At 39.3% G+C, this 23,451-nt stretch overlaps 1 protein-coding gene across 1 annotated transcript in view; it reads right to left on the reverse strand.

Moving 5' to 3' along the window:
* dclre1a (DNA cross-link repair 1A (PSO2 homolog, S. cerevisiae)) overlaps positions 1 to 23,451 on the reverse strand; it is a 55,018-nt gene that overhangs the window by 24,074 nt on the left and 7,493 nt on the right. Inside the window, exons 2-5 of the mRNA XM_073027794.1 lie at positions 15,613 to 17,163; positions 13,961 to 14,094; positions 4,067 to 4,185; positions 1,488 to 1,631 (exon numbers count right to left, since the gene is read on the reverse strand). Coding sequence (XP_072883895.1) covers positions 1,488 to 1,631; positions 4,067 to 4,185; positions 13,961 to 14,094; positions 15,613 to 17,163 — 1,948 coding nt within the window. The remainder of the gene's footprint in view (positions 1 to 1,487; positions 1,632 to 4,066; positions 4,186 to 13,960; positions 14,095 to 15,612; positions 17,164 to 23,451) is intronic.

A 23,451-nucleotide genomic window follows, 5' to 3' on the forward strand; every position in this document is an offset into this window, starting at 1 on the left:
AATTACAGCACGGAAACAGGACATCTCGGCCCTTCTAGCCCGTGCCGAACGCTTACTCTCACCTAGTCCCGCTGACCCGCACTCAGCCCATAACCCTCCATTCCTTTCCTGTCCATATACCTATCTAATTTTACTTTAACTGACAATACCGAACCTGCCTCTACCACTTCTACTGGAAGCTCGTTCCACACAGCTACCACTCTCCGAGTAAACTTCTCAGTCAAATACACAAAAAACTGAAAGGCACAAAAGCAAGTACTACAGCCATATTTGGCAAGGTCCCTTCATGGAAGACTCATCCAGAAGATTCAGCATGGGATCCATGGTGACTTTGATCTTCAGATTCACAATTTGAAGAAGAGGGAAGTTGTAGGTGGGACTTATTCTAACTGGAAGTCCCGTTCTGGGATCAGTGGTGAATATAATACACACATACATACAGTACATATAAATAATTTATATAAAAATGAGGATGAATGGGTTAACAAATTTGCAGTTGACACAAAGATTAGTGGTGCTGTGGATATCAGATGAGAAATCTAGAATTGATGTTGATTGCCAAAGAATACAGTAGGATAGATCTCGGTTATAGATTTGGATGGAAAAATGGTAGATTGAGTTTAATCTGAGCAAGTGCAAGGTGTTGTAATTTGGGAGAGCAAAAATAAGAGAAAGTACAGCTAATGGCAGGACCCCGAACAGAATTGATATACAGAGGAATCTTGGCATCCAAATTCAGAGCTTCCTGAAAGTGGTCACACATGTCGATAGGGTGGTAAATGTGGTGTATAGCTTGGCTGCTTTTATTAGCCAAAACAGAGTTCAGAGTCTGGAAGTTAGCTTGCTGCTTTACACAACCCTAGTTAGGCCCCATCTGGAGTACTGCATTTAATTCTGGTTGCCCCATTATGTGGAAGCTTAGCAAAGGATGCACAAGAGGTTTACTGCCTGGATTAGAGGGAACATCCTCTAGAGAGATTTCTCTGGAGCATCAGAGGCCAAGGTGACATCTGATAGAAATATATAAAATCTATAAATTTCAATTATAAAAATCATATAGGCATTGAATGATATCTTCACCAGCCATCCCTACCATCAACAAAAAATGGTGAAAGTTCAAAGCAGATTTGTGGGCAATTCCTCCCTGCTCTCCCACACGAAGTGGAAGATGCTTAGAATGTGCTGTCAGAGATCACGGTGGAAGCAGATAGGACGTTGGTGTTTCAGACAGGCACATGAATATGCAGAGAATGGTGAGATATGAACTATGTGCAGTTTTAAAGGATCAGGTGTCAAGTAGCTTCATTGGTTTGGTACAGCATTGTGGGCTGAAGGATCTGGTCTTGTGTTGTATTTTTCTACATTTTAAACACATGCAACAGAACAGCATTTATTATGCACTGTCAATTTACTATTCACAAACTTAGTGGGCAAGTCAAATTAGGACATATTTTATCTCACAAACATATGCAAGTAATTTCCCTTACGTGGTATCGAGATAAAGAATATGAACTTTTCGACCCTTCAGATGAGAGTAACGTTCCATGGAGGCATTTGCTCGAAAATCACCAGTATGCAAAAGCGTATTGCCATTAGGAAGCTGGAATAGTAGCATAACAGCACCTGGACAGCTGTAGAATAAATAATTAGATAGATAGATAGATAGATACTTTATTCATCCCCATGGGGAAATTCAACTTTTTTTCCAATGTCCCATACACTTGTTGTAGCAAAACTAATTACATACAATACTTAACTCAGTAAAAAAAATATGATATGCATCTAAATCACTATCTCAAAAAGCATTAATAATAGCTTTTAAAAAGCTCTTAAGTCCTGGCGGTAGAATTGTAAAGCCTAATGGCATTGGGGAGTATTGACCTCTTCATCCTGTCTGAGGAGCATTGCATCGATAGTAACCTGTCGCTGAAACTGCTTCTCTGTCTCTGGATGGTGCTATGTAGAGGATGTTCAGATAAAATACAAATTATGTCTGTCAAATATTTGAATAATCATATACTGTACAAAAGTCTTAGATATATATATAGATATAGATAGTTAGAGCTAGGGTGCCAAATACCTATGCACAATACTACATTTGTCAATGACATGGAGCTTGTAAATCTGGCAGGAGCAAAGGATATTGAGAATGGTGAGAGTGGAATGTCACAAGAAGGGGATGGCACAGGTGCAGATACACCCAGCCCTGAGACACCAAGCAAGGTAATTTGATTCTAAACAACTGGTTTATTGATCATTACACAATGTCTTTCTGGCACTTCCTGCTCCCTCCCCTCCATTCTTATTCAACCATGATTCCCCTCTTCCTGTCCCCTTCCCACTCAGTCCACAATAGAGACCCATATCAGCATCAGATTATCTCCCACGTTATGATTTTTTTTGGGCAGCCGTACAGTGCAATACACAAAAATTACCACTGTACTGTGCAAAAGTCTTAGACGCCCTAACGATACACATGTGCCCAAGACTTCTGCACAGTACCGTAGATACATTTTTTTCTGCAGGCCCTACCAGCAAGCTAACATCATCTTCAAAGCACAGTAATCCCCAAACACAAAAAAACTAAAACACCCAAAATGAAAATGCAAACATCTCTGTTGCACATCAGCCTGACTACGAAGACCACCTCTGTGCTTTCATCAACATATCAAATTCTTAAACATCTTTAGCCAACAATATTGTTTTTGATGATTGGGTTTGGTGGAAGAAAAAGCTGCAAGACGGGAGAAGGCAGGGGAGAAATTCAACCCAATATTTGATTTTTATGCCATCAGTTCCCAGATGATCCTGACAATGTCTAGTTTGTTTCCTTTTTTTCCACCTCTATGAACTCACTGAGTTGTAGGGCAATTAAGCAATTGCTCAATGAAGCAATTAATTTCTATGTGTGTGAACCTCTGTTGTGGTGCTACATTCATTCAACGCTAACATATGGAAGTGAATATTGGACAGTATCAAAGCAAAACGAAGGAAGACTCGAATCTGCAGAAATGTGGTTTTTGAGAAGAATGATGAAAATATTGTGGAAAGACATTAACAAATGAGGGAAGTGTTGTGAAAAGCTGAAATAAGAATATGAAAAGCCGATATCATTCATCAGGAAACAGCAGGTGGAATTTCTGGGACATGGACTGGGAAAAGAGAAACTCAAACATCTCACAGTGACAGGAACAACTCATGGAAGAAAAAGTCATGGTCAATAGTGCATGATGTTCATGAGTTACATCAAGGGATGGACAGACAAAAGTTTTGAAAAGAGTTCAGATAGAAGGAAGGCTATGATTGCTTACATCATACGGCACGGCACATAATGATGATGAAGTTAATAAGCAGCTGATGATAAAGTTACATAAACAGTTATGGGATAAATGACCAGTCAAGTTGAAAACTAAATGATAAACATTGCCAGAATATCTGAAGACAGCTTGAGGGGTACCTTATCTGCAAAGTAGCATCTCCACATGTTGTACTGCATAATATATCAGTTTAGATTATATGATTAGTTCCTGAAAAGGAACCCAAATCCACAAAACAGACATTGTGTCTTCACTGAATAAGTTTATATTTAAAGATACCAAGACTTCAGAAGGAATCAGTAAGCCATCTACAAAGTGCCTGGGACTTCAAATCCTTCCCTTGGATCACCTTTGATTTTAAGTGTTGTTTAAAATGCACACAATTCAACTTAAAAAGAAGGAAATCAGCTGGGAAATCTAGAATGGCAAGAAAAAATACTTTCAGCAGGGAAATGAGAGAAATAAAATGGATTAACTCAGTAAAAATTGTATTGGTTATTTAATATTGCAACCAGATATTTAATTACTGATTGCAGAATTTTAAATTTTGCAAACATATGTTCTTATTTTGACCAGAATAAATTTATGATGCAAAGACCATCTAGCATTCTTATTAGGGGCAGAAATCATTCTATATCTGACATCAAGTCAAAAAACTGGAAGATACGAGGTAGGAAGTAGGAGAGTTAAGAGAGACTGAAGTGATAGCAATGTCAGTACTAAAATAGGACACATGGCCAAATACTTACTGATTTGCATCCAAAAGCACGACCTTAACTCCTTCCACAATACATTCAGTGTTCATGGGAAGACTTATCACATACTGATCCTGTACTTTAAGTTTAGATATCACCAAATTGCGTGTTATCTGAAAGTAACAAAAAGGGTAAATTTTAAATCACAAATCCAATTATTTATTACAGGCATGTGTGCTTTCAGATTTTCCAAACAACTTTTAAAACTATTAGCACCACTCAGTAAATCCTGAGAATGGTATTGAGCATCACTAATTAGCTGAGAAAACATCATCACTCTAATGTTCATCCCCTCATGTAGACAGTATTCTCCACATTGACATAAAGGGATCAAGGACAAACTTTCAAAATGAAGGAAGAATTTTCAAACCTGTATACAAACCTAAAGGCAATGGGACTAGTTTCAGTGCATGCACTACAAGCATTCAAATCAGGTTCTGAGAGTGCATCAGGGAGGTTGATTCAAAAGTAACTGCTCCCATTTAAGCCTCCCAGGGTACAGAAAACTTGAGAAAGGAGAACTGGAAGCTGCTGGCTCAATAAACTATGTTTTATGGCATTCTTCAGCTTTAATCAATAAGACTCTGATAACAGAATAATAAACAATGAAAGCAAATGACTTGCTACACCAAAATAGAGATCAAAGCATTAGGATCCATTATGAAATGTGCATTTATTTGTTCATTTTAGCAGGTTCTGAACATAGTTGAACTAGTTTATATTCTTCACACCACACCAAAATCAAACTTCAAAAACTTCAGTTCCCACTGGATTGCAGTAATGTTAACAAATACAAATATACACTTAGTAACCACTTTAATAGGCAACTCCTGTACCTGACAAAGTGGCCACTGAGTGCATATTCCTGACCTTCTCCTGCTGTAGCCCACCCACTTCAAGGTTCAACGTGTTGTGCATTTAGAGATGCTCTTCTGCACACCACTGTTGTAACACATGGTTACTTGAGTTATGGTTGCCTGCTTGTCAACTTCAACCAGTCTCACCTGACCTCCCCCATTAACAAAGCATTTTCATCCACAGAACTGCAGCTCACCAATTTTTTTTCTTTGTTGCACCATTCTCTGTAAACTCTAGAAAACTATTCTGCATGAAAATCCCAGGAGATCAGCAGTTTCTAAAATACAAACCACTCCACCTGGCACTAACTACCATTCCACATTCAGTCACTTAGATCACATTCTGATGTTCGGTCTGCATAACTAAACCTCTGGAACATATTTGTAAGCTTTAGTGCGTTGAGTTGCTGCCACATGATTGGCTGATTAGATTCTTGCATTAATGAGTAGGGTACAGGTCTAGCTAATAAAGTGGCCACTGAATGTAGAAACAATATGGAATCGGTCACAACAGGAGAAAATCTGCAGATGCTGGAACTCCAAGCAACACACACGAAATGCTGGAGGAACTCAGCAGGCCAGGCGGCATCTGTGGAAAAGAGTACAGATGACATTTCAGGCTGAGGCCCTTCAGCAGCACTGGAAAAAAAAGATGAGGGGTAGAGTCAAAAGGTGGTGGGAGGGGAGGGAGAAACAAGGTGATAGGTGAAAGTGGGTGGGGGAGGGGTGACGTAAAGAGGTGGGAAGTTGATAGGTGTAGGAGATACAGAGCTGGTGAAGTGAGAGTCTGATAGGAGAGGACAAATTGCCACGGAAGAAAGAAGAAGGGGTGGAGCACCAGAGGGAGGTGATGGTCAGGCAGAGGTAAGGTGAGAGGGGGAAAGGGGATGGAGAATGGTGAAATTGGTTTGGTGGGGGGGGGGGGGTGCCATTACCAGAAGTTTGAGAAATTGGTATTCATGCCATCAGGTTGGAGACTACCCAGATGGAATACAAGAACCTGCGTGTTGCCTCATCACAACAGTGGAGGCGGCCACGGAGCAGAATGGGAAGTGGAATTAAAATGGGCGGCCACTGGGAGATCCCACTTTTTATTGCGGACAGAGCATAGGTGCTTGGCAAAACGGTCTCTCAATCTACATTGGGTCTCAACAATATACAGGAAGCCACGCACATAAAATTCTGGAGGAACTCAGCAGACCAGGCAGCATCTATGGAAAAATATACAGTCGACGTTTTAGGCCAACTGTACTTTTTCTTCCCATAGATGCTGCCTGGCCCGTAGAGTTCCTCCAGCATTTTGTGTGTGTTGCTTGGATTTCCAGCATCTGCAGATTTTATCTTGTTTATGATACAGGAGGCCACACCATGAGTACCAGACACTGTATATGACTTGACCATACTCACAGGTGAAATGTTCCCTCATCTGGAAGGACTGTTTGGGGCCCTGAATGGTAGTGAGGGAGATGGTGTAGGGGCAGGTATAGTGGGGAGGGACAAATGGACATGGGAATCACATAGAGAGTGATCCCTGTGGAAAGTAGAAAGTGATGGTGGGGTGGCGGGGGGGAAGATGTGCTTGGCACTGGGATCCTCTTGAAGATGGCAGAAGTTACAGAGAATTATGTGCTGGATACAGAGGCTGCTGGGGTGGTAGGTGAGGACAAGAGGAACCCTATCCCTGGTAGGGTGGCGGGAGGATAGAGTGAGAGCAGACGTGCTTGAAATGGAAGAGATGCAGATGAGGGCAGTGCTGATTGTGAGGAAAGGAAGCTCTCCTTCATTCTGGAATGAAGATTCATTTTGTGAGCAGATGCAGCAGAGACGGAGGAATTGAGAGAAGGGGATGGCACTTTTAAAAGCATCAGGGTAGGAGAAGGTACAGTCCAGAGTCCGTGGGTTTGTAATAGACATCAGTAGATAAGCTGCCTCAAGAGATAGACAGATTGAGAAAGGAGAGGGAGGTGGTCATCTATTGTTCTCCTAGTCCCAATCCTACTTCATATCCATATCAAGCTCATTAATAAAAGTGATGCTCATGGAATTAGAGGGTCAACATGGGATTTTATAGATGGCCTTAAGGACAGAAAACAAGGAAATATTTTTGAATCAAGGGCTAGTACTAGAATGAGTCCATGTTAAATTAAATACATAAATGAATTCTTTCCTGTCAGAAAGAATTTTAAAATTGACTATAATACCAAATCTGAGAAGCATGTTAAACAAAGATAAGACCATAAAATATAGGAGAGTTAGGCCATTTGGCCAGGAGTCTGCTCTGTCATTAAATCATAGTTGATCCTTCTTTCTCGCTCCTTAGCCCCGTAACCTTTGATGTTAGGTTCTTGATTGACCACATCAAGCTTTGCTTAAATACACCCAACGAACTGCCCTCCACAGCCGCCTGTGATAAATTCCACATATTCACCACCCTCTGGCTAAAATGTCTTTGCATCTGTTTTAAATAGACACCCCTCTATCCTGAGACTGTGCCCTCTTGTCCTAGACTCTCCTACCATGGGAAACGTCTTTTCCACTTCTGCCTAGGCCTTTGAACATTTCAATGAGATCCCTCCTCATCTTTCTAAATTCCAGCCAGTATAGGCCCAGAGCCAAACATTTCTCATACGATAACCCTTTCTTTCCTGGAATCATCCTTGTGCACCTCCTCTGAACCCTCTCCAATACCAGCACATCTTTCTTAGAAACAGAGCCCAAAACTGTTCACAATACTCAAGGTGAGGCACCAGCACCTTATAAGGCCTCAGCATCACATTCCTGCTCTTGTATTCTAGACCGCTTGAAATCAATGCTAACATTGTATTTGCCTTCCTCACCACCAACTCTACTTGCAAGTTAACCTTTAGTGTATTCTGCACAAGGTCTCTGAAGTCACTTTGCACCTCAGACTTTTGGATTTTCTCCCCGTTTAGAAAATAGTCTGAACATTTATTTCTTCTACCAAAGTATATGACCATACATCTTCCAACATTGTATTTCATTGCCACGTTCTTACCCATTTTCCTAATCTGTCTAAGTTCTTCCACAGGCCATCTTTTCCCTCAATACTATCTGCCCCTCCACCAATCTTCATACCATCTGCAAACTTGGCAATGAAGCCATCTATTTCATCATCTAAATCTTTGATATGCAGAATAAAAGAAGCGGTCTCAACACTGACACCTGTGGAACACCACTAGTATCTGGCAGCCAACCAGAAAAGGATCCTTTTATTCCCATTTGCTGTCTCCTACCAATCAGCCAATGCTCTAACCATGCTAGTACCTTTCCTGTACTACCATGTTAACTTGGTTAGCAGCTTCATGTGTGGCACCTTGTCAAAGGTGTGAAAATACAAATATATAATACCGACTGCATCCCCTTCATCTACCCTACTTGTAATCTCCTCAAAATTCCAACAGGTTCATCAGGTAAGATTTTGCCTTAAGGAAAGCACACTGACTTTGTCTGATCTTGTCCTGTGTCACCGTAACCTTATCCATAACAATTGACTCCAACATCTTGCCAACTACTGAGGCAGGTCTATAATTTCCTTTCTGATGTCTCCCTTTCTTAAAGAGTGGAGCAACATTTCCAATTTTCCAGTCCTCCGGAACCATACCAGAGTCCAATGATTCTTGAACGATCATTGCTAAGGCCTCCACAATATCGACTGCTTCCTCTTTCAGACCTTAGGGTGTAGTTCAACTGGTCCAGGTGACTTAAGCACTTGTGCTCTTTCAGCCTTTTGAGAACCTGCCCTCTTGTAATAGCTGCACTCACTTTTCTTCCTCACACCCTTCAACATCTGGCACACTACTAACGTCTTCCACAGTGAAGACTGATGCAAAATACCTATTTAGTTCATCTGCCATCTCTTTGTCCCCCTTTATTATTTCTCTGGCCTCATTTTCTAGAGGTCCTACATCCATTCTCAGCTATCTTATTATGTTACATACTTGAAAAAGTTTTTTTATCCACTTGATATTGTTTGCTAGCTTGCTTTCATATTCCCCCCCCCATGATTCTTTTAGTTGCTTTCTGTAGTTTTTAAAAGCTTTCCAATCCTCTTTCTACCCACTAATTTTTCTTTTGTTGTATGTCCTCTTTTGTTCTAACATTAGCTCAAGCCATTGCTGCTCTGCTGTCATCCCTGCCAGCATCCTCTTCCAACTTACTTTGGCCAACTCCTCTCTCATACCAGTGTAATTTTCTTTATTCCACTGAAATATTGCTATGTCAGACTATACTTCCTCTCAATCAAATTTCAAGCCGAACTCAATCATATTGTCACTGCCTCCCAAAGGTTCCTTTACCTTAAGCTTCCTAATTGCCTCCAGTTTATTACATAACACCCAATCCAGTATAGCTGATCCCCTAGTAGGCTCAACAAACTGCTCTAAGAAGCCATCTCATAGACATTCAACAAATTCACTTTCTTGACATCCATTACCAATTTGATTTTCCCAATCTAGCTGCATGTTGAAATCTCCCATGATTATCATAACATTGCGCTTTTAACACACCTTTTCTATTTCCATTGTATTCTGTAGTCCAGATCTCAGTTATTGCTTGGAGGCTTGTATATAACTGCCATAAGGGTCCTTTTACCTTTGCAGTTTAACTCAAGGATTCAACATCTTCTGATACTGTCACATTATTCTAATGATTTGATGCTATTCTTTATCAGCAGAGCAACAGCAACCCCTCTGCCTACCTTACTATCCCTCCAATACAATGTGTAACATTGGACATTCAGCTCCCAACTGCAAACATCCATCAGCCACGACTCTGGGGGCCACAACATCATGCCTGACAATCTGTAATTGTGCAACAAGATCATCCTTCCTTACTTCTTGCACTCCGTGTGTTGAGATATAACACTGAGTACTGTATTCGCTACCCTTTTTGATTCTGCATCCTTAATGAACTGATATTCACCCTGCTGGCTGCAATTTTGCCCTATTATCTGCATGCCCTTCCTAACAATCGCACTGCCATTGCTTTTTATTATCTGCTCTATGTGATCCCTTCACTCTACTTCCCATCCCCCTGCCAAATTAGTTTAAACCCTCCCCAATTGCTCTAACAAACCTGCTTGCTCATGAAAAATAGTACTCCCCCCACCCCCCAGTTCAGGTGCAACCCACCCCTTTTGTACAGGTCATACCATCCAGAACAGATCCCAATGATCCAAAAACCTGAAGCCCTGCCCCTGCACTAGCTTCTCAGCCACACATTTATCTGCAAAATTATCCTGCTTCTACCCTCCTGGCACATGGCACAGGTAACAATCAAGAAATTACTATCCTGGAGGTCCTGCTTCTCAGCTTTCTGCCCAGCTCTCTAAATTCTTTCTTCGAGACCTCTGCTTTTCCTTCCCATGTCATTGGTACCAATATATACCAAGACATCTGGCTGATCCCCCTCCAAAGTGCTGTGGACATGAACTAAGTCATTCCGACTCTGGTCCCTGGGATGCAACATAACATCCGAGTGTCCTGTTCATATCCAGAGGAGATTCTGTCCCTGTAGCTATTGAGTCCCCTATCACCACAGCACCCCTCTTCTCCCTTTCCCTTCTGCACCATGGATCCATGCTCAGTGCCAGTCACCTGGTCTCCATGGTATTCTCCTGGGAATTCATCCCCCACATCAGTATCCAAAATGGTAGAAAGGGTACACAGGCAGAATTTAATACAGAATTGTGAGGTGACACAAGCATGTCTAAAAAGGGAAGTCAAAGCCAACATAAAAGCCAGAGAGACGGCATATAACAGAGCAAAAATTGGTGGGAGATCGGAGGACTGGGAAACTTTTAAAAACCAATAGAAGGCAACTAAATAGGTCACAAAGATAAAGATGGAATATGAAAGCAAGCTAGCCAATAATATTAAAGAGGTTATCAAAAGTTTCTTCAGATACATAAATTGTAAAAGAGAGGCGAGAGTGGATATCAAACATAAGAACAATGCTGGAGAGGTAGTAATGGAGAACAAGGAAATGGCAGAAGAACTGAATAAGTATTTTACATCAGTCTTCACTGTGGAAGACACTAGCAGTATGGTGGAAGTTTCAGGTATCAGGGGTCATGAAGTGTGTGAAGTTACCATTACTAGGCAGAAAGTTCTTCGGTAGATAATCACCTGGACCAGATGGTATTCACCCAGAGTCCTGAAAGAGGTGGCTGAAGAGATTGTCGAGGCATTAGTAATGATCTTTGAAGAATCACTAGATATGGAATGGTCCCGAAAGACTGGAAAATTGCAAATATCACACCACTCTTCAAGAGAGAGGCAGAAGAAAGGAAATTATATGTCTGTTAGTCTGACCTCAGTTGTTGGGAAGACGTTTCAGTTTATTGTTCAGGATGTGGTTTCCTCAAGGAAAAAAATCTTGCCTGACAAATCTGCTGGAATTATCTGAAGAAATAACAAGCAGGATAGACAAAGGAGAATAGGTTGATGTTGTGTACTTGGAATTTCAGAAAACCTCTGACAAGATGCCACACATGAGGCTGTCTAACAAACTACAAGTCCACAGAATTACAGGAAAGATTCTAGCATGGATAAAGCAATGGCTGATTAGCAAGAGGAAAAGAGTGGGAATAAAGGGAGCCTTTTCTGGTTGGCTGTCTGTGACTAGTGGTGTTCCACAGGGGTCTGTGTTGGGACTGATTCTTTTTACATTATATGTCAATGATTTGGATGATGGAATTGATGGCTTTCTTGCAAAGTTTGAGACACTATGAAGATTGGTGGAGGGGTAGATAGTTTTGAGAAAATAAGAGGCTACAGAAGGAGTTGGATCAGGAGAATGGGCAAAGAAGTGCAAATGGAGTATAGTGTATGAAATTTATGGTAATACACTCTAACAGAAGGAATAAAGGCATGGACTTTTTTTTTTTTAAAAACAGGGCGAAAACTCAAAAATCAGAGTTGCAAAAGGACTCTGGAGTCCTTGCGCAGGATTCCCTAAAGGTTAGTTTGCAGTTTGAGTCTGTGGTGAGGAAGGCATACACAATGTTAGCATTCATTTCAAGAATATAGAATATAAAAGCAAGGATGTAATGTTGAGACTTTATAATGCACTGGAGAGGCCTCACTTGGAGTATTCTGTGTAGTTTTGGGCCCCTTAACTTAGAGAGAAACTGGAGAGGGTTCAAAGGAGGTTCAGAAAAATGATTCCAGGATTAAATGGCTTGTCATATAAAGAGCTTTTGATGGCTGTGGGTCTGTATTCACTATAATTCAGAAGAATGAGGAGATGAACTCATTAAAACTTATCGAATGGTGAAAGGCCTTGATAGAATGGATGTGCAGAGGATACTTCCTTTGGTGGGGGTGTCTAAGACCAGAGGCAGCAACCTCTGAACAGGGGGGCATCCTTTTAGAATGGAGATGAGGAGGAATTTCTTTAACCAGAGTGTAGTGAATCTGTGGAATTCATTGCCACAGGCAGTTGTGTAAGCTAAGCCTTTATGTATATTTAAGGCAGAGGTTGATAGAATTTTTTGATTGGTCAGAGCATGAGGGCATAGGTGGGGGGGGGGGAAAGAAGAGGCAGGCGATTGAGGCTTAGAGGAAAACTGGATCAGCCATGATGAAATGGCAGATCAGAATCTATGGGCCAAATGGTCTAATACTGCTCTTGCATCTTATGGTGATTCATTTGGCAGAAAGGATCAGGAAACTTGTCACATTAATGGCACAGATCTAAAGAATATGCAGGAACAGAAAGACACGATACTCATGTACACAGATTGTACATGTACATGCGATTTTTGGCATCATTAATAAAAGCACTGGGTACAAGTATAAAGCAAGGATGTTATTAGGCTTTGATTTCATCCAGCTCTGGTCATCGCACTATTAAAATCTTTGAAAGAGTAGAATGAAATTAACCAGAACTGATTCAGACAGAGATCAGGGATTTTAGCTACCAGATTGAATTGAAATCTGGTTACTTCCTCTGGAGCAAAGGAGTTTGAAAAGAACATTTCTAGGTGATATACAAGACTGTAACAGGTTTACAAATTATATAAAAGATTAGCTTACAGTGCTAAAAAGATTTAAGATTTTGGAAAAGAATGACAAGGATAATAGGAGGAAGAAATTTCTTTAAAAGAACCGTGCCAATAATCTGGAATTGCCCTTACTGTCTATGAGGATTGTGGAAATGGAGAAGACTGATGAAATTGATCAGTCAGTTTGGATGGAGGGGAACAAGCTGGCAAAATTAGACCAAGAGGATAACTCTGCAAAGTAAGCATGAATGCATGGGCTGAATGTCCTGTACCACAACAACAATGATTCAAACTTTTGACAACCAATCTGTCCAGCTCTGCCATCTTTCCAAATTATTTAAATGATACTTGTTGCTCAAACATCCAGAAGCTTTAAATTAATTTTGGAACATACAGTACATACAAAATTCTTACAAAGAATCTGTCAGATAAACTGATGCATTCAGGTAGATGCCTCAAAATCCTAAATTTACTTGTACTTACATAGGTAAATGCCAATAGCTTGCATTTACCAACAAGATTTGGTACTATAACCTCAGATCAGACTGCATTGATTTTAGATTACTAGCACCTATCAAATCTTGCTTGTATTTTAATACAGTGCACTTCTGCTTTATGGAAATCATATCATTTGACTAACAAACTACAATTTGCACAAATACTTTGCACACACATCTAGAATAAATGTGCACCTTTAATGAACACCTGCAATCATTTAGTAAAAGATTCAACAAAATGATGCCATCTTACAAACTATGATATATAGAGGTTTACAAAATAATTACACAAATATTAAGATCACACGGGCTACTACATTGATTATTAATGTTGTTTACTGTTTCAAAATTTACTTTCCATATCTGGCTTGCCAATAACTCGGGGGCATCAGATTAAGATCATTAAATGTGCAGAACCCAGATCAAATATTTGAACTTCAAAAATGTTACTTACATTTTATAACATACTTTTCATTGGTTTTCTTAAATAAACTTGTTATAAACTTACTGCGCTGCAGTAAATGGGGCATCTGAAATTCTTGCTAAGACCTCCATAATGATCGGAATGAAAGTGAGTAAGAAAGTAGCCAGTGCAACCCTCAATAACACCATATTGGAAGGCATCCACTGTGAAATTAGTTCCTGAAAGCACAAGATAATTCAGATTGCTAGCTGTAGTATAACACCAATATTGAGAATTTTTCAGAATAGCATGCAGAAAACTTACATAAAATATCTGATTTGTTTCTCCTTGGGAAAATAAGGCTGATTGGAAAAACTACACATTAACTTTCACTCAGACCACATTGTCCAATTTGTCCTGTCCTTGTTCTTTTGGCCTCTCAAATTGTTATATTTATCAGATTCCTATTAGGCAGGCAAAGTGTTGCAAACATTTCTTTTATTACTGACTTTTCGGAGTTTGGCTAAACATGGTCTGTGGAGGGCATTTAATAAAAGTGAATATTGGACTCCACTTGCTTAAGCGGGCTTTGCAATGTGGAAATAGATGGAATTAGAAAAGGGGCATTGCAAATTTACTTAGTTTGAAGGAATGCAAAAACTGGGTAAAAACATGCTTTATTTTCATTACAATGCAGACTAGAGAGCAATAGGATGAAAGAGAAAAGTGAACTGTTACTATATAGCTTGATAGAAGTTCAAATGCAAGAAATTCAGAACAGAACTCAAGTAAAAGTCTTGTTATACAAGTGTAGACTGTAGTATTCATAAGAACAGAGAAGATAAGAATAGTAGTAAGCCCTCAGCCTGCCCTGTCAGTCAATAAGATTGTGGTTAATCTATCCTATGTCTCTTTCTGCCAGTTCTCTATAGCCCTCATTTCAAAGTTCAAAGTAAATGCTTTTATTAAACTACATATACATCACCATACACATCACTGAGATTCATTTCCTTGTGGGTATTTTCAATAAAAGTATTGACTAATAACCATATCAACAAAAGATTGCACCAACTTGGGCATTCAATCACAGTGCAGAAGCCAACAAACTGTGCAAATACAAAAAATAATAATAATAAATAAGCAATAAATATCAAGAACATGAGATAAAGAGTCCTTGAAAGTGAGTCCATTGGTTGTGGAAACATTTCAGTTATGGGACAAGTGAAGTTAACCCCTTTGGTTCAAGAGCATAATGGTTGAGGGGTAGTAACAGTTCCAAGCCTCATGGTGTGAGTCATAAGGCTCCTATACCTTCTTTCTGATGGCTGATCTTCCAAAAACATATCTACTTCATCTTCAATACTCTAATAATTCAACCTCCAGAAGCCTCTAACAGAGAGAATTCCAGAACTATAAAACTACTACTTTGCCACTTCAATATTTTAATCAAAAAGCTACAATTTAACAGCAGCAATATTCCTTCTTGCTCAGTTTGTTATACGCTGGTTATCTAATGGACAGTTAAGCAGCATCTAATTTCATTAGAATTCAAAACTATCTCCTGCATTTTGCAAGTGTATAGTATAATGGAAACATGTTAAAAAAATACATGTTTTCTACTCGAAAACATTTTAAAAAATCCTGACCAGGCACAGTTCAACATTAGACTAAAATACCACAAACCACTTATAACTTAAGTCCTAATTTGTACCTACAACAATTTGTCTTGTGCACTGTTCAAATAATTGACAGCTTACCTGGGATCTTCTTGTAAAAAGGACACTGCTTATTTTTGCTGTATGAACTTATTCCTCTCCTGTGTCTTTTCATTCTGCTTTGTTGCTCTTCAATAAGGTCTGGTTGAAGCTTTTCTACATTTCCTATGCAAGCTTCATCTCCTACAGAGCTATCAATTTTCCTCTTCCTTTGTCGTCGTCTCTTTGTAATACATGAGAGCTCTGAAAATAATTCTTTCGTTTTTCCTTGAATTTCATTTTTGAGACATTCTTTCTCATCTTTGATTTTTGGTTGAAGTCCAAAGAAAACTCCAATATCAGTTTGCTTTAATTCTTTATTAGAAGCAGTCCTCTTGTGGGTATTTAAAGACATTTTTTCCAATGAATTTAGTGATGCCACTTCCAAAATTCTATTTTTTGGATTATTGTCCTTTTGTATAATGCTTCCCAGTTTCTCAGAAATAAAGCTCCGAGTGCCAGCCGATGGGGTCTCCTTAGAGTTTTTGGAATTACCTTTCCTTTCATTGCTAACTTGATTATCAAAACATCCTTCCATGCCAGCAAGGAAAGTAGACTGTTGTTCCTCTTTAATTTGAGGGAGAATTAATAAACTGCTAGAATTTGAGTCTTCTGATTCCAATTTAATGAAGGTTGCACAACCAGCTAAATTAGATTGTGACTGATTAGTTACCCCTTTATTATCTTTATTATTTAATTTTGGGTGTGGTAATTTTGTTTCACTCTCTTTTCCATTTTGTGTTGAAATACTGACACAATCAATCAATAGGGCAGGGTCTGGGCCCATGCTAAGAGCATCAATACCAGGTATGACTGTGTCTTTAATGACACTAGATTTGCAACTTAACTCCTGACTTCTAAAGTCAGAAAACATAATGTTTTCACTTTTACAACAATGTTTAATACTTTGATCTTGAAACAACTGCTTCCTGGGAAAAGATTGAGATTTATGATTAGGAGTTTCATCTTCACTACAAAGTGGAGAGTAATTGATATCATCATCATCATCGTAATTGGTATTTAAAGCAAGGGCAAAAGCAGAATTATGTTCTGAGAAACTCTTCAGGTCCTTAATTACATCATTGATTGCCGTCTCATTACACAATCCATCCGTACTGATTGCAGATTTTACTTGTGTTGTTAATTGTGATTCTGAACAAGTCAATTCTCTGATAGGATTATCAGTTGACAATGCAGACATGCTTTTCTTTGGAACTTTTTTAGATGAGGGTGTCCCATTTGTTCCTCTTCTAAGCTTGAATTTGTTTGTGCTTTTTCCAGTAACTTTGTTAACAGGTGATTTTAGCAGTAGTAATGCATTTTGGGTTTTGCTTGTTGGACTTTCTTTAATCTGGAGTGATTGACCATTTTGGGAGGATTGGTGATTGTTATTACAGTCAGGGGAAACAGCCAGGGTATCCTTTTTTAAGCCATTGCATAATGCAGATTGAGTGTCATTTTGGCTCAAAGCTCTACTTTCAGCAAGTAGCATGTGGGAGTAACGTTTGTAGTGTCTTGGAATGGTACTGTTACAAAGCAAACCATCTGGACATTCTGAAAATAAAGAAAATCATTACAGAACTTTCCATTCAAAAAATGCTGATGCATTAACAATTTAATGCTTTCAAGAAGTTTGAAGTAAGCCTACTACCACACTACATGTATGCTGCTATATACAACCACAAGATTCATTTCCTTGTGGGCATACTCAATAAATCTACAGAATAATAACTATAACAGAATCAATGAAAGAGTGCCTGACTAGGGTAGTCAACCACAGTGCAGAAGACAACCAACTTCCAAATACAAAAGAGGAAATAATAATAAACAAATAATAAATATCAAGAACATGAGATGAAGAGTAATTGAAAGTGAGTCCATTGGTTGTGGGAACATTTCAATATTGGGGAAAGTGAAATTGAGTGAAGTTATTGCCTGATGATTGAGGGGTAGTAACTGTTCCTGAACCTAGTGGTGTGAGTCCTGAGGCTCTTGTACCTTCCTCCTGATAGCAGCAGTGTGAAGAAAGCATTTCTTGGGTGTTGGGGGTCTCTGATGATGGATGCTGCTTTTCTGTGACAATGGTATCATACCATGTATGTGCTCAATGGTTGGGAGGGACTTTACCCGTGATGGACTGGGCCATTTACACAACTTTTTGTAGAATTTTATTCATTAATGACTTCTCAAATGTTCTGTTTTGTACTTTCATTAACACTCCTTTAAAAAAAGTGATGTTTAAGGATTTTGAGGTAACAGATATTGGGTGTTTCTGCAATGAACCCAAGGAGAGATGCTGATGGACTTCAACCATTCTGCAGGATTTTTTCTTCCTCATTCATTCATTCCACTAATATACTTCAAAGGAAAACTATTGTAGCCAATATATGTATCAGGCTTAAATCAAACAAAACCTCTGTCCTCTAATAAGATAGTATCAAAGCCAATATAACTCCACATTTGCATCCTGCTCGTAAATCTCCCAACTTGTTAATTTACAGCCTAATAGTTTGTGCAGTGAATTTTCCAATTTTAGGTAACCTTTAGAACTGGGGTTCTCCCACACACTCCCCTATCCACCTAGTTTTCTTTCATTTGTCCACCTCTTCCATATCTTTCCACTCCACCACAGTTTCATCAGCCTATCCTCTTCCCCATCTGCTTCTACTTATCACTTACCACACTGTTTCCCATTACTACCTCACCATCACTACCACCCCTTCTTGTACTACCATATATCGACAATCTTTCCTCGTCCCCTCTCGGTTCTGATACAGAACCTCAACCTGAAATGTTAACTTACACTGAAGATAATATAAGCTACCTAAAGTTAGCCTCCAAGAGGACCAAACCTTGTCGTTGGGTTTGGAAGTTTGCGTGCCTCAATGACGACCTGGACAGCTATGTTGATTAGAGTCAGAGCTTTATGCTTTGGCTCTTGGTAGGGTCACATACATGCCAAACAGGTCGAAGGGTAGAGATCTACTGGTCATCAAGGTTCAGGGCTAACAGTTCTGACAATTAAAACAAATTGTTATGGAAACAGGAAAGAGAATCCTTCCACATCTGAATGTGACAGTATTCCTGAGTCTCCACCTGGGATTTACGTGACTGACAGTAGTGAAAACCAAGAAGAAGTTACTGACATGATGAAAGAAGCCTTGAACACCGCCAGCAATTGAGGACCTTCATTGCTGCCCTAAACACCAGTTGTGTAATGGGCAGTAACACACCTAAAGTTAGAGCATTTGATATTGATTCCAGAAGGCTTCAACATACCGAGAATTAAGATGAGAAGTTGTCCCTCAAGCTTGCAGTGGGTCTTGCAGTAACAATGTAGGAAGCCACAGACAGATGGGATGGAAAATTAAAATTATAGATAACCTCAGTATCACTCCTGTGCATAAACATTGGACAAGATGAGATTTCATCTTTTTTTCCCTTTCAGATAGAAGGTTTATTGTTGTTTAAGAGTAATTTATCATTGATATTTATTCAGTAAAGAAGGATTCCAGCAACTTTGTTCCATTTCTCAGCAACTGATTATTATAAATACGTGGCTATTAGGAATTCTTACTACAAAAGATAGTCATGCCTTGCGTGACCTTTTAACATCCCTAGCTATTTACAGCCAATTACATACATAGAGGTAACCTGCAAACAATAAAGACAGTGCTATTGTAGGATGAAAAATCCGTCTTGGCTAATAAGGGAATCTGCTGCTCTCCCCAATGCTGTCATGAGCCTTTTTTAATATATTCACATGAACAGGCTGATAGAACCTTTGTTTAAACCACTGGCTTTCAAAGTGTGTGGAAAGGGGCACTTGTCATTATCTTTGACTTGACAACATCTTAATATTGGACTGCATGCTGAATCATTTGATTAAACGAGCTTCCTTAGAAAAAGGGAATCTGAAAACCAATGGTTTCAACTCTCGATTAAGTGACAACATCTCCAACAACTCATCAATCCCTTGTAGTTAGTTCCTGTCTGTGCCTTGTGGGGCATCAGGTGGCACCCTTTCCTGTTTCTCTAGCATTTTTCTGTATGTTTATGAGGCCAAGTTGCGAGCCCCATGCTCAACCCAGCACCTATGGAAAGCATGCAAGGACCTGGCCAAATTCAAACTCAGGACCACCCGGGACCATTGCTGATGCCACTACACCATTGGGCAGCTATCAATGCCCTGCATAGCACTGGCAGGAGTTCTCACATATTTGTTATTTTCACATTGGAACTGAAGACTCAGCACCAAAATTATTGACAGCAATTTTGTCTGTTGGTTCACAGAGAATGAACAGTGATATGAACAGTATATGGCATCACCTATGTAAAAAGTTAATTATGTAGACAGGAACATAAGCCTTGAATATTGAGGCAGATTTTGTCTTCCTATCCTACCTGCAATCTCCACAGGTCTCTATCATTGCTGACAAAAATCTTCAATCTGAAATGTTAACTCAGTTTCTCTTCCAACAGATATAGCTTGATGAGTATTTCCAGTATTTCCTGTTTATATTCTACCTTTATTACATCATTGTTGCCCTTTAAAGGGAACCATCTCATAAGGATTTCATCCTCTCCTCAAAGGTTCACCCTTCTGTGCCCTCACTGTCTCCATCACCCCAAACCAAGGGTTCGATTTCCTCAACCCTCCCCCCACTTTGACCTCTGCATTATACAGTCCAAAACATCTTTTAGTGATTCACAAGGGGGATTTTACCCAAATTTACAAGCATCGAGACCTTGTGGGTGGTAAAATTTGAACCAAGAACAAGCCAAGGGTTGCCATAAACCAAAAATGGCTCTCATGTTAGCTTGAGCATGCCCAGCTCAAAATTTATTGCTTGTCTATGTCTTGAACCCACAACATAGTCAACTATGAGCCAGGCCTGATCACAAGGGTTGAGTCAAGTTCTCTTTTATATGACTGCATAACTTTTTCTGAATCAATTCTATATTAGGTTAAGAAAAGCTAAAGCTGCATGGGAAAATAACAGAAAAAAATAAAACAACTGTTGATCATAAAAACCACTAGTGAACGAGATATATTGCAAAATCCACAGCACCAGACGTTAACTGCACTCTGCTAAAATCAAGAACACATTCTCCCATCTTTCTAAAGATGGAAAATGTGAATATCCCTCAGTCTTTTGGATTGAAAGTAAAAAATCATACCATGGATTACCAAAGCAAGAACATCAGTACATTTGGTTAAGATTGTATGACAGTTCTGCAAGATGAAACTTAAATGTCAGACCATCGTTGAAAACTTTTTATTTCAATTCCACCACAAGTTTGGTACTAATTAAGTTTTAAAACGTGCTTCAATTAAAGTTTATAAGTTGTTAAACATTAGATTGGAATTTGAGGATTCTAAAAATTCATAAAGAATTGCAGGTAGTTATTTGGCCTTAGGGGTAAGTAATGAAGGATGTAAAAAAAATCGTTAACTACATGGTGATTTGGAGTGAAGCACAAGCAGAGAGGTGGGCTTTGGTAAAGAGAAATTTAAAAAGTTAACAAGAAATGAATATAAAAAAAATAGTGCAGACAAGTAAAATTGCTAGCGACAACCAAACTCTGTCATAAGACACAAAATTCAGACCACACCTCCTATTTGAGTCCAGCAGGAAAAGTGCAAAAATGACAAAACTGAAGGCTTTCTGTCTGAATGTATACTGCAGTTGTGACTGTTAGGCTACTTTGAATATTTTCAGCTGGTATGGAATATGAGGAGTATTTGCTAAATTTAAACAAGAACCAGTCCTCATTTAAAAAAAAAAGTTCATTATTTAACTTCCTCTGATACTTAAAGGACATCAAAGGAAGACGTTGCATGAGATGTTCCGATTCTGTACCATTGTAACTACACAGGGGAATATAATAAATAAATGTTTGTGTTAATTAGCCCTCACTGACCCATACAATAAGATTAAGATATATGTTAAGTGGCTATTTTAAGATCATAAGATAGAGGAGAATTAGGCTATTTGGCCCATCAAGTCTGTTCTGTTATTTCATCATGGTTGATCCATTACCCTTTCAGCCCCAATCTCCTGCCTTTTCCCTATATCCTTTCACGCCCTGACTAGTTAAGAATCTATCAACCTCTACCTTAAAGATACGTAAATACTTGGCTTCCATAGCTACCTGTAGCAACAAATTCAAGATTCACCACTCTCTGGCTAAAGAAATTCCACCTCCTCCATTCTAAAATGACATTCCTCTATTTTGAGACTGTGTTCTCTGATCTAAGCACTGCCCACCTCCCCCACCATAGGAAATATCCTCTCCAAATCCACTCTATCAAGGCCTTTCAACATTTGGTAGATTTCAATGAGGTTATCTCCAGTGAGTAAAGGCCCAGAGCCATAAAATGCTCCTCATATGACAAGTTCTTCAATTATTTTTGTGAACCTCCTTTGAACCCTCTCCGATGTCAGCACATCCTTTCTTACAGAAGGGGCTCAAAACTTGTTCACAATACTCCAAGTGAGGCCCAACCAGTGCTTTATAAAGCCTCAACTTTACATCCTTGCTCTTATATTCTAGTCTTCTTGAAATGAATGCTAACATTGCATTTGCCTTCATCACCCCTGACTCAACCTGCTATTTAACCTTTAGGGAATTGTGCATGAGGACTCCAAAGTCCCTTTGTACCTCAAATTTTTGAATTTTCTCTCCATTTAGAAAATAGTCTATCCTTGACTTCTTCCACCAAAGTGCATGATCATACATCTCCTGACACTGTATTTAAATCAGCCACTTCTTTGCCCATTCTCATCTAAGCCTTCCTATCGATGCTCTACTCCCTCAAAACTACCTCCCTTTCCACCTATCTTTATATCATCAGCAAACTTGGGCACAAAGACATCATCTCTCTCATCCAAATTATTGACGTACAGTGTAAAAAGAAGTGGTCCCAAAACAGACTCCTGTGCCACACTACTAGTCATTGGCAGCCAAACAGGAAAGGCTCCCTTTACCCCCACTCTTTGCCTCCTGCCAATCAACCAATGCTTTATCCATGCTAGTATCTTTCCTGTAATACCACGAGCTCTTAGCTTATGAGCTACACCTTGTCAAAGGCCTTCTGAAAATCCAAATACACAACATCCACTTATTCTCCTCTGTCTATGTTGCTTGTTATTTCTTAAAAGAATTCCAACTGATCTGACAGGCAAGATTTTCCCTTAAGGAAACCATGCTAACTTGGGCCTTTTTTTAATCATGTGCCTCTAAGTACTCCAAAACTACATCCTTAACAATTGACTGAAACACCTTCCCAACCACTGAGGTCAGACTAACTGCCCTGTAATTTCCTTTCTTCTGTCTCTCTCCCTTCTTGAACAGCAGAGTTACATTTAAAATTTTCCATTCCTTCGGAACCCTGCCAAACTCAATTGATTCTTGAAAGCTCACTACTAATGCTTCCACAATCTCTTCAGCAACCTCCTTCAGAACCCTGGGGTATACACCATCTGGTCCAGGTGACTTATCTACCTTCAGACCTTTCAGTTTCCCAAGAACTTTCTCCTTATTAATGGCAACTTTACACACTTCTGTCTCCTGACTCCAACTTCCAGCATACTGCTCATGTCTTCCACAATGAAGATTGATGCAAAATACTTTAGTTCATTCACCATTTCCTTGTCCCCCACGACCACCTCTCCAGCATCATTTTCCAGCAGTCCGATATCTACTCTTGCCTCTCTTTTACACTATGTATCCGAAAAATCTTTTGGTATCCCCCTTAGTATTATTAGATAGCTTACCTTCGTATTCTATCTTTTCTTTCTTTATGACTTTTTTTAGTTGCCTACTGTTGGTTTTTAA

Source organism: Hemitrygon akajei, chromosome 23 (genome assembly GCF_048418815.1).
Source record: "Hemitrygon akajei chromosome 23, sHemAka1.3, whole genome shotgun sequence".
NCBI classification, from domain to species: domain Eukaryota; kingdom Metazoa; phylum Chordata; class Chondrichthyes; order Myliobatiformes; family Dasyatidae; genus Hemitrygon; species Hemitrygon akajei.